At 41.4% G+C, this 12,630-nt stretch overlaps 1 protein-coding gene across 4 annotated transcripts in view; it reads left to right on the top strand.

Annotated features, from left to right (window-relative positions):
• LOC138472142 (solute carrier family 35 member E2A-like) overlaps window positions 1-12,630 on the top strand; it is a 741,922-nt gene that overhangs the window by 604,047 nt on the left and 125,245 nt on the right. The window contains exon 9 of one of the 4 annotated variants that reach the window (XM_069610158.1): window positions 11,543-11,640. The exons of the other annotated variants lie outside the window; for them this stretch is intronic. Coding sequence (XP_069466259.1) covers window positions 11,543-11,640 — 98 coding nt within the window. The remainder of the gene's footprint in view (window positions 1-11,542; window positions 11,641-12,630) is intronic. 4 annotated transcript variants of the gene reach the window in all.

The raw sequence follows: 12,630 nt of genomic DNA, 5'->3' as shown, positions 1-12,630 counted from the left end.
GCTTTTTGCCAAAATGGGGTCAAACCTCCATGTAAACCAGAGTAGCTATTTGCCAGTGTTGTTCCAGGATCCAGTCGGTCCAGCTGATGAGGCATTCTGTACTCTACTCGGAGGGTACTGCCATTTTACCTGGGCAGGGCAAAGTCTCTCAGGCACTCTAAATATGTGTTAATATCTTAATAGAACCCGGAAAAAAGGCTATGGGATCTCAAAGCAAGATATGGCCCTTTACATTGTGTACTTCCTTACATATTCTAAGCCAGGGGACCATTGCTAGCGCCCCCCGCACCCCCTGGCGCATTTTGACTGCCTGCCTGGTTCCTTCGGAGTCATACAGGGCGCAAGGCCCTCCTTGCCCAGTCTCTCCTGCCCCCCCTTCCCTGCCACTGCCGCCACCCACCCACCCTCCTAAAACCTGCACTTGCCCTACCAGGATCCCTCCCCCTGTACTAGCCTGGGGGGCCTACACCCCTACTTGGTCAGAACCACCCCATCCTCGCACTTAGCATGTGGACCCTCACTCCCTGCACTTCCCTGGCACTTGTCCACCTGGCCTCCCCTTGTCTATCACAGGGGCCCTACCCCCATCCCCCCAGCACTTGCGTGCCCTCCACTTTTCCCACCTTAGCATTAGCGCATTCGGCTCTGACTGGCACTGGTGACACCTACCCCCCTTCCTCCCCCCCAAACTCCCCTGCACTTCTTGTTACTTCACTTGCACAATCCGAAGGACACAAGGCCTAGTAGGACCGTTTTTGTAATTCTTCATCCCTGTCCGCGCCCGCCCTCTTTTGTCTTGTGGCACCATTAAACACCATTTGCTGTATAGGTGCATTATAAATACCCAAAACATAAAAGAAATGGACAGGGTGACCATGCACCTGGCAAGAGGCAAGGTTGTGACGTATGCCTTGTTCGCCAAAACACATTGTGCAAGGCAGCTAATTGAATGATTGTCAATTTTTTCATTTGGCATTGCTGTTTGGACTCAAAAGCATGTGATGCACAGGTCGGCAGGCAGGTCTGAGGAATCTGTTCAGATGAGGTTTGCTGGTCTCCTTCCTTCATTTCCTTTCATCCAAGGTAGAAAAGCAATCTTCTCTTTCTGCTGTGTCATATATATGTATGACATGCTCCATTACTGCTTAGTATTCTGTGTTATCAAGTATGTGAATCTATAAAAGACCAAATAGTGGGCATCAACGGTTACTTCAGTGTAAGTGTAGATATCCAGTCTTGGTGTCTTTTATATACTAACATACACCATCATGGGAAGCTAATGTTTGTGTTTGTGATGGTTAATGTGCTTCAATAATCTGAAAGTGAAACCATAGATTTTGGAATGTGGACTGTCAGCACTGGCTGTTACTACTGGCTGGCCATGTGAAAAGATGGGTCTTTAATGAAGACTCGGACACCAAACTGGGGAAGAGTGACTTCTTTACTGAAGTCCAGATGAGACAAGTACAGGATTCAGGTAAGTTTTTGGGTAAGCTACAAAGGCACCAGCACCCTCTCAGACAAGCACTCAGCTCTGCACCATCTGACAACCAAGGAACACTCGGGGACACTCCCACATAAACATTCCACAGGCATTCCGTCAGATTGCATGCACACAGCACCAGGACAGGGGAGATTCAAGACACAACACATCTCCCTCCTTAACACAAATGAAAAAGGTACAGAACAGAGCACAGAGTGACTAGATATTTTAAGACTCCAACCAACGCTCCATTCCAACTTGAACCCAAAAAGGAAAACTCCCTGTAGCCTCTAACTCCATTCCACCTCTGAGCAAAGAGCAATGCTCCCACTGAACCTCATCTCCTCACCGTCATCCAAATAAACAGTACACCCCAGGCAAAAACAACTCCCAGTCCACGCTTGTGAGCCCAACAGCGGGACACTCAAACCAGGGGAATCGGCTCCAACACCACAAGTACATCATGAAGTCCATCATGACTCTAACCACAACCATCACTGGTCACACCACCAACAGCGTACTGTTCCAACCAGCATAACCCCTCATCACAACACAACTGCCAGAAGCCCTGCAAACACACCACAAACTGGGTAACGGGTACCGACCACCCCCACAAGGGTACCAGGTGTCCAACTCCAAGTTACAAAAATGCACAGTGGGAAACACACCCAGGTAAGACATCCATCTACGCTCCAAGCAGTGGCGTGTCCAACACCCCCGCCACAAACACAACTGGCACGGGTACCCACCCCCTGGGCCGCCACAAGCCTAACCAGTGGTTTGCTAGTCCACCGGCTGATACAAAACAAGACTTGCAATATCGCCACTCAAAAATCAGTAAATGAGCCTACCAGTACACAGTAAATGAGAGATCCCTACGCTTCAAGTCTGTGTCCTGAGCTGCAAAGTCTGTATAATCTGGTGGTCCTGCGGAGGTAAAAATAGGGTAAATGCCAAAAAACATATAACAAATACCACATTGCTAAACAGAGGCCACACCATTCTCTAGATCACTCACTTGTCGAACAGCTGACCTCCGGCACTAAACCCAGGCCCAACACAGGCAGTGACTTCTGTAACAGCCAGGGTTCAAATAAGAAATGTCTCAAAACCAAAAAGCCATGTCACTTCACTAAAAACACAGCATACTCCACATTGCGAAGCTACACCATTCTGAATACAACCAAATACCAAATACAGTTGGACAGACCTCACATGAAAATTCAATAACATTTCCAATAGGTTACAACAGGCTAAAATAGAATGACATTGCCCCACACAGTTCATCTTCTTTTATGAAACGCCCTCCCACATGGAATAAGTGATGATGTCCCATAAAAAGGAATGGGGAAGACGAAGCGAGGTAGGGGAAGACGGGAGCGAATAAGTCAGGAATTGTACTTAATGGGCGAAGAGACAGACCACAGAAGACTGCCGGAACTAAAAGGTGGGAGCGGGTGGCTGGGGATATACAACTGTATATTAATGCTGTTACAAAGTGTTGAACTGATATGCTTATTTTCCTGTGCGCTAACCAAAAAAAAGAAGTTAAAAAAAAAAGGGCACCAAAGATAGCCTGAGTAGCTACATACCAAAAAAAAAGAAAAAAAAAAGGAAATGTAACGGCAGCTGCCACCTGCTGAACACCATAAAACGAAATGCCAGCAGAAGATGCCACAGTAACTCGTGTATAAACGCCTCACTTGCCGCCAGCGTTTTAATCACAGCATGACAATTTTCCGATCTTGTCCTTTATTTCCCCCTAATGCTCCGACACCCTCAACTCTCATGCTCCGGTACCAACAGCACTCAAACATAAGCGCATAGATAACGTTCCTGCTGCCACTATCTGGGGATGGAATTTATCAGGAACAAAAGGGAGGACTTTCTTCAGCTGTTTAAGTTTTACAAACCCATATCCACATACTATGGTCACCTGGGTCTCCATAGAGTGGGATTTCGGTATCTTGATGCCCACATTTCGGACTGTTTTTGCTGGCTCTGGCAAAGGCCCAAGTGATGATGGCCAGTAGTCGTCGGTCCATCCCCTGGGCCACTCTGGCGGACCTGTGATCAGGACCTCCCTCTTCCCGCCATTCAACTTGAGCCAATTTGCCTCCATCCAGGCCGCCCGGACAGATTCCAGACACCTCTCTAATCTTCCGCTCACCTCCACCTGCCTCTGGTCCAGACGAAATAGAATGTGGGTATTGTCCGCATAAGAGAAAACCCTAAAATCAGACAAGTGAATGAGAGCCATCAAAGGGCGAAAATACAAGTTAAAAAGCAGAGGGGATAAAGCCGAGCCCTGTGGAACCCTCCAAGTAACCGCAACCGGGGATGAGCGATATGGATACAAAGAGACTGTCTGGGAATGTGAGCCCAGAAAGGCACAGAACCAATCCAGTACTGCCCCGGCGAAACCTGCCACCTCTAGCCTTACTATCAAAATCTCATGATCAGTCGTGTCGAAGGCAGCCGACAGGTTCAACAAAATGAGGCCTGCAGTACCGCCCTCGTCTCTGATCATGGTGAGCTCCTCCAGTACGGATACTAAGACCGATTCCGTTCCCATCAAAGGGCGAAAATCCCATTTGACAGCTATCTAGTATGTTATGCCCTTCTAGAAAAGTTGTTAGTTGAGGGGTCACCACTACTTCTAGCACCTTCATAAGGAAGGGTAGAAGTGAGATGGGCCGGTAGTTTGCCAAAACCAAGGAGTCAAGAGTGGGCTTTTTCAATAACAGTATGACCAGGGCCTCTTTTAGTTTAGGGGGAACATGACCCCAGGTCAAGAATGAATTTACTGCTGTAGCTAATGTATCATAAAAATCCTCTGGCGACAGTTTAAGCAAATGCAGTGGAATGGAATCAAGCGAAGGTGCAGATTCCAGACTCCCGTTGTTGGTCCCGAAGACCATGCCCCCAAGAACAAAGTTATAAGTACTAGACTTGGAAGCCACTGCACACCCATCCCATGTAAGATCTATGGACATACAGCTAGGAGTGAAGCCTCTGGTCAGAAGCACTGAAGGATACCACACCTATAGAAAAAAAACACTACCACACATCACTGAGGTGGTTGTGGGGAGACTCTGTAGTCTTGATTGCATGGCCAAAGGCCATGCCCCCAAAAGTACATTTGTTCGTAGTGTACTTATGTGCCACAATGTATGTCATATGGTGTGGTAGTAGTGGCCAGGATGCAGAGTATTTGAACAAAGTAATAAGCACTGCAGTTGTAAGTAACTATGCATTTTTAATACTGTATACCCATACAGTCATAATGTGATGGCCTCAAACTCACCTCTGTAGCCTGTGGCTACAAACTACTGCACCATATCACAGCTATTGGTACATTTGTACTATGCAACATCATTAAGATGGTTGTGGGGAGGGCCTAGCGTTTTGGGAGCATGGCCAAAGGCCAAAGGCCATGCTCTCAAAACCAAGTTTGTACATAGTACAATGACAAGGCACAATGTTTCCGATATGCTGTGGTGTTTCTAGCCAGGACCCAGACTCTTGATTGCATGCCCAAAGGCCATGCACCCAAGACTGAAGTCTTAAGTAGTGGAGTTACAAGTGAATATGGGTGTGGTGTAATGCACTAGTTGTGTGGACGCCCTAGTGTCTTGCCTGCATGGCTGCAGACGATGGTCCGAAAAGTAAATTTATAAGTAGCTAATTTACAAGGACCGTAGTTTTGATATGCAGCGATGGTTGTGGCTAGGACCTATACTCCTTGTACCTTGGTCGTAAGGCGTAGATGGTAGGTTACACACTGAAGATGCAAGGGCCAGCCTACAGGCACTGCAGCATATTAGTACCATAGATTAGACGTGTAGATTTGCATGTGTAGAAAATGACTGCCAATATACTTACTCCTTACTTTGTTCAGAATCCACATACAATTTTTAAATGGTTATCGTACTTGGCGGAAGTATCCCTTTTTCCATTTCTGTGATAAAAGAAACCGGTATGTTAGTCTTTGCATTTTTTGAAAATTTACTACATTGCTTAATAGACAGTTTACCTTTTTTTACCCTCATATCTAGTTTACAAACCAGTGTACTGTGCATTGTGCTCACTTTCTCTGTTTGCTTTTCTAATCCTTGGGTCTGGGGAAAAAAAAATCCTTTATCGGATTAAAAAAACCCTTCATTTACTATGGTACTAACTACTTCCTTGTTTCCTTTGAGTGTTTCCTTCATCTTTCCGATTGTTATGTTCGTTGCCTTCCTGCCGATTTTTACCAACAGTTGGATACCTGTAGGCGTATTCTACCTGTGCATTTGTTCCCAACGATCTGTGATATTCATTTCTTTGTGTCATTCTTACATCCTCTTGGGTACTTGGATACCTGTTGGCGTATTCTGTTTGTAGTCTTTCACACAATTTTTTTTTTCAATCTTGAAGTACATATTATTTCATACATTTTGGCTTTAAGAACATTAAATACGCATTTGTAAGATTAGCTGGCAATCTCTGCTTTACAGTAATGGTGCTATCATTAAATTCGAACCATCCACAATTCTTTTTAATGTATGCCGTGTAGTGACCTGCATTGGTTGTAGCTCCTGCATGGTAGTTTATACCTACTGTTGCAAAGGTCTTCTTTCTAAGTGACACTTGACCGTGTGTGAATCCAGTCAGTTTGCAGTTGTTTTTGGTCCCATCTGCATTATAACGTAGAAGCATAAGTGTTATGTAGGCACTATGTGATTGTATCAGTAAGGTGGAGCGATTGTCTGAATTGCAAATAGTACATAATCTGCCATGGTTTGCATTATGTGCAAATTGCTGAAATGGAATGCTCTCACAATTTGGTATGGAAACCTACACAAATCGCTCATTTGGGATTTCTTCCTGTATCACTTTGCTACAGAGAGTGCATGTATGTTTCCACATGTATGAAATCTGGAAGATTTAATTTACAGGTATGCTTTTGTTTTCCAATACTAATAGTATGTACATTAGAAATTCTTATGGATCTTCTTGTGAGTTGATTGTGCTGGAATGGTGAGATTCACTGTCGTCCAATTGTTGCCTTACTCCATGAACACTGTTTTGTCAGGATTGCTTGTTGCATTTCTATGCAGCACTAACATTTGCAAACCTAATTGGTCTGTACTGTGGAGGTAAATATTGTTAACAATTGGTGGCAATTTAAATAGAATATTAATTGCTACATTTGCATAGCAACTTAACCCACTTTCATTTGCAAATTTGAATGGTCCAGCAAGTTCTGGATCTGAGTGCGTTTTTCTGAATTTCTGTTGCTTTTTTGCCGACGTCCCTGGTTTACATTCCCTAATAGGTTCTTCTATGTTAGCGGTAATTGATGAAACTTTAGCTTATTTTCTTTCCGGAATTTGCTGTTGGATTCTGTTGCATTTTTGTTTCATTTAGTTTTCTTTTACCACGTTTTACTTTATCTGGAACAGGGTATTGTTTCAGATGAGGGGTGTACAGTGGACGCAATCTTTTCTATTCTAGAATGCAAGGAATATCACCTTTGACTTTACTTGCATCAAAGTTCATTTGCAATAGACCAAGTGTACGTAAGCGTGATAATGCTACGTAGCTCGTGCCTTAAAGACTGTGTTTCCTATATCTATCAATGCTTTGTCTAGGGTAAGACCTTGGGATTTATGAATGGTAACTGCATATGCAAGAGTTAGAGAAAATTGCTCTCTACGTACATACATGTCTTTGAACAGAAGGAATAGAGCAATTGAGCGCCCTATCCTTTTTACTTCTGAAACTTTATCAAAGCGAATATTGACAAACTGAATGTTGCTATCACGTGGGTATGATTGAAAGCCAACAACTGTGCCCAGTGCTCCATTAACTATCCCTTGCTCTACATCAAGGTTACGTTTAAGCATTACTCTACAATTTAAGGATAATTTCAATATTTTTTCCAACCCAGCTGTGTTGGAGATTGAATTTTCTAAACTATTTAGTCTTGTTGTGGCTTGCTCACACATGGGTACTGTCATACCATGTATGTCGAGTTGGTCTGTGGCGCTAATTTCCAGTATTGGTTGCATTTCTTTATTTAATATTGTTTAATTGAATTTGAAACGGCTTGCAAGAGTTGGCATTAAGGCCATACAATTGACATTTTTGTGCGCTATTTGTTCCATAACATCAGTTGCACATGCATTGTCGCCATAAAGTGCATGTATGTGCCGGTTTTTCAATTTGCTTCTTGCGATAATACACCAACTCTAATACTTTTTAAGATGTTGGCATAAGTGAGATCTGCAGATTGCTGCATGTTCTCAGTTAATTCTCTATATTGGAAATGTTGCCAAATGTTAACGTTACCTATGCTAACAACAGTTTTCCGGCAGGGTTTGTGGCCTAAGGTTTTAAAAATTGGTTCACCTTTCACTGGTGTCAATTGTAGAAGATCTCTGAAAACGATAGTGTTTCTTCGTTGTTACTTTTAAGTACTTCTTCCAATCTGAGATGAATCAAAGCCAACATTAGGTTGGAGACCATGCTCACTTCATCTATTAGTAGCATTTTCATTTGTTTCAATACTCTGCGTAATTCCATTGCAGCTTCTTCAGAAAGTTTGTAGTAGTCTAATTTATTTTGATGCTCTACTGGAAACAGTAGTAATCGGTGTAAAGGGACACCGCCTATGTTGTAGGCAGCTAGACCTGTGGGGGCCGTTACAACAGCTGACAGTTTGTTGTTTGTCAATTGTTGAAGGAACTTGCTGATGATTTTGATTAAGAATGTTTTCCCTGATCCAGCTTCACCACTGACGTACAGCAGTATAGGTTTGTAATTTTGGCAGGTACATTCTTTATTTTCGTGTTGTACACCATGTACAATTTGTTTGTTACGGCTTCAAAAATGGTGCGCTGATCTTTAAGTTTTGCTTGTTGTACAGTTAAGTCTTCTGTATCTTCTTGATACTGATACATGGTGTTTTCTACTTCTGCCATAGATACTTCAGCCTCATTTGCTATTAGTGGTTGTCCTAGTGGTTCTTGGCTTCCTGTTACAGAAGGTTGACTACTGTTGGAAGAGTCTTTATCTAGTTGGGCCTGAAGTAGTTCTTCCTGTTCCTGATCATTGTGTAACATTGTTTTGTACTGCGTAAAGTTCACATCGGTGATGGCGCTTTCATTTGCTTTGAAAGCATCTTCCTAGCAGTCATAGTTATCTAGTATGTCTTCCTCTTTTCTCCAAGGTTTGAAAAGTTGTAACAGAGACATGTAATATAGTTCTTTCTGTTGAGTACTTTTTAATGACAATTTTACATGATTAAATAAGCTTCGTTTGGTTAGTTTCACTAAGCTCCCTTCACAATTGGTCACTCTGTATCTACGTTTACTTTCATTGGGTTTTACATTATTTTTGTATGCAAGGTTTTGAGCAATGTGGTATAGAGACCTGCTTTCCAGAGTGCTACTCCTGTTCGGATAGTATGTGTCCAGTAAATTCTTTTTCCCAATGTCTTGGCTGTTGGGATCATTTCTGGCAATTGTTTCTATGTCCTCATATGATTTTAGCACTAATTTTCTAGATTTTGCAGGACCAAGACTGAGCCATACTATGTTGTCTGATTTTCCACACAAAGCAGTACCGGTTAAACAATCTGCTGCTTCATAGGCGCCACATTCTCTGAGAGCATTTTTATGCCTAGGCTGTACAATTTCTCTGATAATGTTTTGTCTGATGCTAGGTCATCCCAGAGGACTTGAAGCTCTGTTTTTTCTGCTTTTGTTAAGTAGGCTATAACATATCGTGCAACAGCAGTGGAATTGTCTGCAATGTACTGCACATCTATGTTTGCATTCCATAAGAGGGCAATGATTGCATTGTAATCATTGATATATTTTGATTCCTCCCTTAATTTTATGTAATACGCATTCTTAGGTGATTTACCTTTAACACTGTCAAACTGAAGACATGAAGTTGTTTACTTCACCTGTTTCTGTAACTGGTCTCGGGAAACCAAAGCTGCATTTGGTGTAGTATTTACCTGTATTTGCGGCGACAATATTTGCCAAAATTGTGTCTTTAAAATTGTAAAATCTGCCCATGCAGCTCACTATCTGTCTGTTGAGAAGGGATTTCACAAGTGACATATTTTTGGATAAACTTTAAAACAGTGCCATCACTGTCGTGACCAGATTTCGGTGCACCTTTGATCCATAACAGCATGTGAATATGTGGTGCTCCTCTAGATTGATATTCTTTTCTCCAAAAGAAGTGCTGTACTTCTCCAAGGGGAGGAACAGTTTTATTGCAAATAAAGTGTAGCATGGAAATGAAACGATGATGGAAATATCTTGACACATTAACTGGATCTAGAGAGCAAAGTTCTCCAGGTCTTAATATATCTATGTTGTTTTTATTGCTGTTTGCTATCCGTAGGAACTCATTTAAATCTTCCCATGCATATCCGGCACAACTTAGTGTAACAAACTAAGTCGGTGGTCCTAGGTTTCTGATCATACAACGCACGTCTCCATGCCGTCGGAACCAGTATTCCTTTGTACCACGCATGTTTGCAAACAAATTTGTTATACTTGATTGTAAAACCTCATCTTTTTCCTGTACTTTTTGTATCAACTGTGTAGCTGACATATTTTGAAAGTGGGTACCAGAGTTAAGAATGTGTGCAACTCCGTAACATAGTGTTGCTAATTCACTTTCATAGAGTAGGTGGAATATGTATTCCACATTTTGTATAAATCTGGGATCTTGCGAATACATTCGTAATGAACGGTATTCTGATGCCCCAATCTGAGTGGCTCTGTCATAGTACCTTCCACTTTTGCCAGTAGGAAAAAGCAGTGGAAAAGCACACGCTTCTATACTTTTTTCCCATATAATCATTGGTGACACTTTGGTTTGTCGCATTTGGTAAGTTTCTAGTGCATCATCTATGCTTTCATTGGAATGCAATGGATGAATTGTGTATTGGTCCAAAAGAGTGGATACTGTAGCAGGATCCAGAAGTTTGAATTGTCCAGTTTCTGATGGCTCTTGAATTATTTCAATTGTTTCCCTTAAGCCTTCATCAATATTCATTTCCTTGTAGTACTCATTGTTGTCTTTTAGATATTGCAATGCTTGTCTAACTTTGTGCAAGTCCACTTTGTTGGTACTCCATTTACCAAGACTATTAAAGAATGCTCTATTGAATGTTCTACTCCTAGAGTGTGTACATTTTCCGTTAGATCTAATGGCAAATAAACTACTTTGCCACGAATGCCTTTCACCAATTCAGAGGAAGGTAATTTTGCTGTTTTTGGATGCAGGCGTATAATTGCTTGAAATGGGTGAACTGTTTGAATTATTATGCTCTCATACAAATTAAGCTGCTGCAGGATTTTTGGTAATGGAAACAATTCCAAATTATTTGTAATACCACGTGAAGGAGTGTGGTTGTTGTCTAATTTTGTAGTACAGTAACTGCAACATATTAGGCGTTCAGTTAGTTCATATTTGTTTTCTGCTAAAAGGTAGAGGGCTAATTCAAACCATTTAGAATCTTCATTGTCTTCTATTTTGTATGATGTGTCCACATTTTTTGTGTTCCTTTTTTAAAACGTTCTGCGGCAACACACACACATGGTTTGGTACTTCAGCCGATGACCTTTTAAATTTTACTATTTCTTTTCTGTATGGGTGTAATAGAAGGTTGCTATGTGCAGAATTGTTGCTACTATGTTCTAAAACTGTTGCATTTTGTAAGTGGCTCTCACTTCCAAAATACTTTCTCTGAATACAATGAATTTCTTCTTGTAAGTATTTGGGTGTACCATGCAGAAGAGTGGTATTTAAGTTGCCTAATTCTGAAGCTGGACTTTTTGCATAGTATATTTTATACACTACATTTCTTACATTGGAATGATGTATTGATATCCTTTTGATATCATGGAAGGTGCTTTTCCAAATAGGCCCAGAAATGCAGGCTAATGAATGTCCTTTTAGTCCTGTGTATTTCCGCACTGGACAAATATCTATATTTTACAGCACTTTCATTTTACTTTTCTCTTTATCTTTTACATATTGATTAAGGAACCGACGTAAAGATTTGAACGCTTTGTTTGGAATGGTACACATTGATGTGCACGGCCATTTGTATACTGCACGGTGTGGTTCTGCTGAATCAAGAGGTAATTCTCAGTTTTCACGGAATACATTTGTAAGCAGTGTTTCTTGTTACATGATGGTAGTATTGATTTTCTCATACCCTCGTCCACTGCTATGGATGGCAATTGTGTTTTTGATTTTGTTTGTATGCTTCTTCATTAAAATATGATTCTGTGGTTGTTGCGTGACTCCATTCACCACCACAAACATGTAAGAAATTATTTTTGTTCACATTCCGTTTATTGCTCAGTTTCTTTTGTAGTTTAATACTTAGTTTTGTTAGTGCTTTCATCCTATTTAACACTAATATAAACAACTTCCTTTTGAGAAGGATTGCACTGTCCACGAGAGCTTGTAGGATTAACTTTCTATGGTAGGTTTTAAGGGGTGAGGATGATTTGGATCCTCTTTTTAGTAGACTCTGAAGGACTGTTGTGATGAAACATTTTTGAAAAAATACTTTTTTTTACCATGCGTTCTTGTTACACTATCAGGATTATTAGGAGCATTGTTAGCTGTACTGGTAGTCGTTTTTTTTACAACATTTATGTGTTTTGTGACACATTTTGATGGAGGATGTACAGTTTCAGTAGTTGAGACTTCCTTTGTTTTGCTAACCAACTGCATTAGCTTGTTTGTTCCAACATTCTCTACAAACTCTACAACAGGTGGATGCTTACATTGGGCACTCTTATTTGTATTTGCTCTACTTTTGCATTCCTTTCTACGGGGTTGCTTTTTGGTAGGCATTCTTTGGTGTCTGTTGGGAAAAAAAAGGTATACTTTGGTCTGCTGTCCAATGTCTGTGTGCATGAGTCTGATGGGAAAGGTCTTTGTCATGGTGTGTCGATGTGCATTGGACTCTTGCAATGATTTGCTAAGGCTACTTTATTGTTTCTATACTACTACAGTGTGCTTCAGATCAGAGTACAAAGTGGCCTACTTCTGACGAGAACCATTATTAATGAACGAAATGACATAAACTTGCAACACCAACTTCTTTCCTAAATCTA

The sequence above is a fragment of the Ambystoma mexicanum genome, chromosome 8 (assembly GCF_040938575.1).
Source record: "Ambystoma mexicanum isolate Mex_15411 chromosome 8, UKY_AmexF1_1, whole genome shotgun sequence".
Lineage (NCBI taxonomy): Eukaryota > Metazoa > Chordata > Amphibia > Caudata > Ambystomatidae > Ambystoma > Ambystoma mexicanum.
This window is presented reverse-complemented; position numbering and strand designations above follow the sequence as displayed.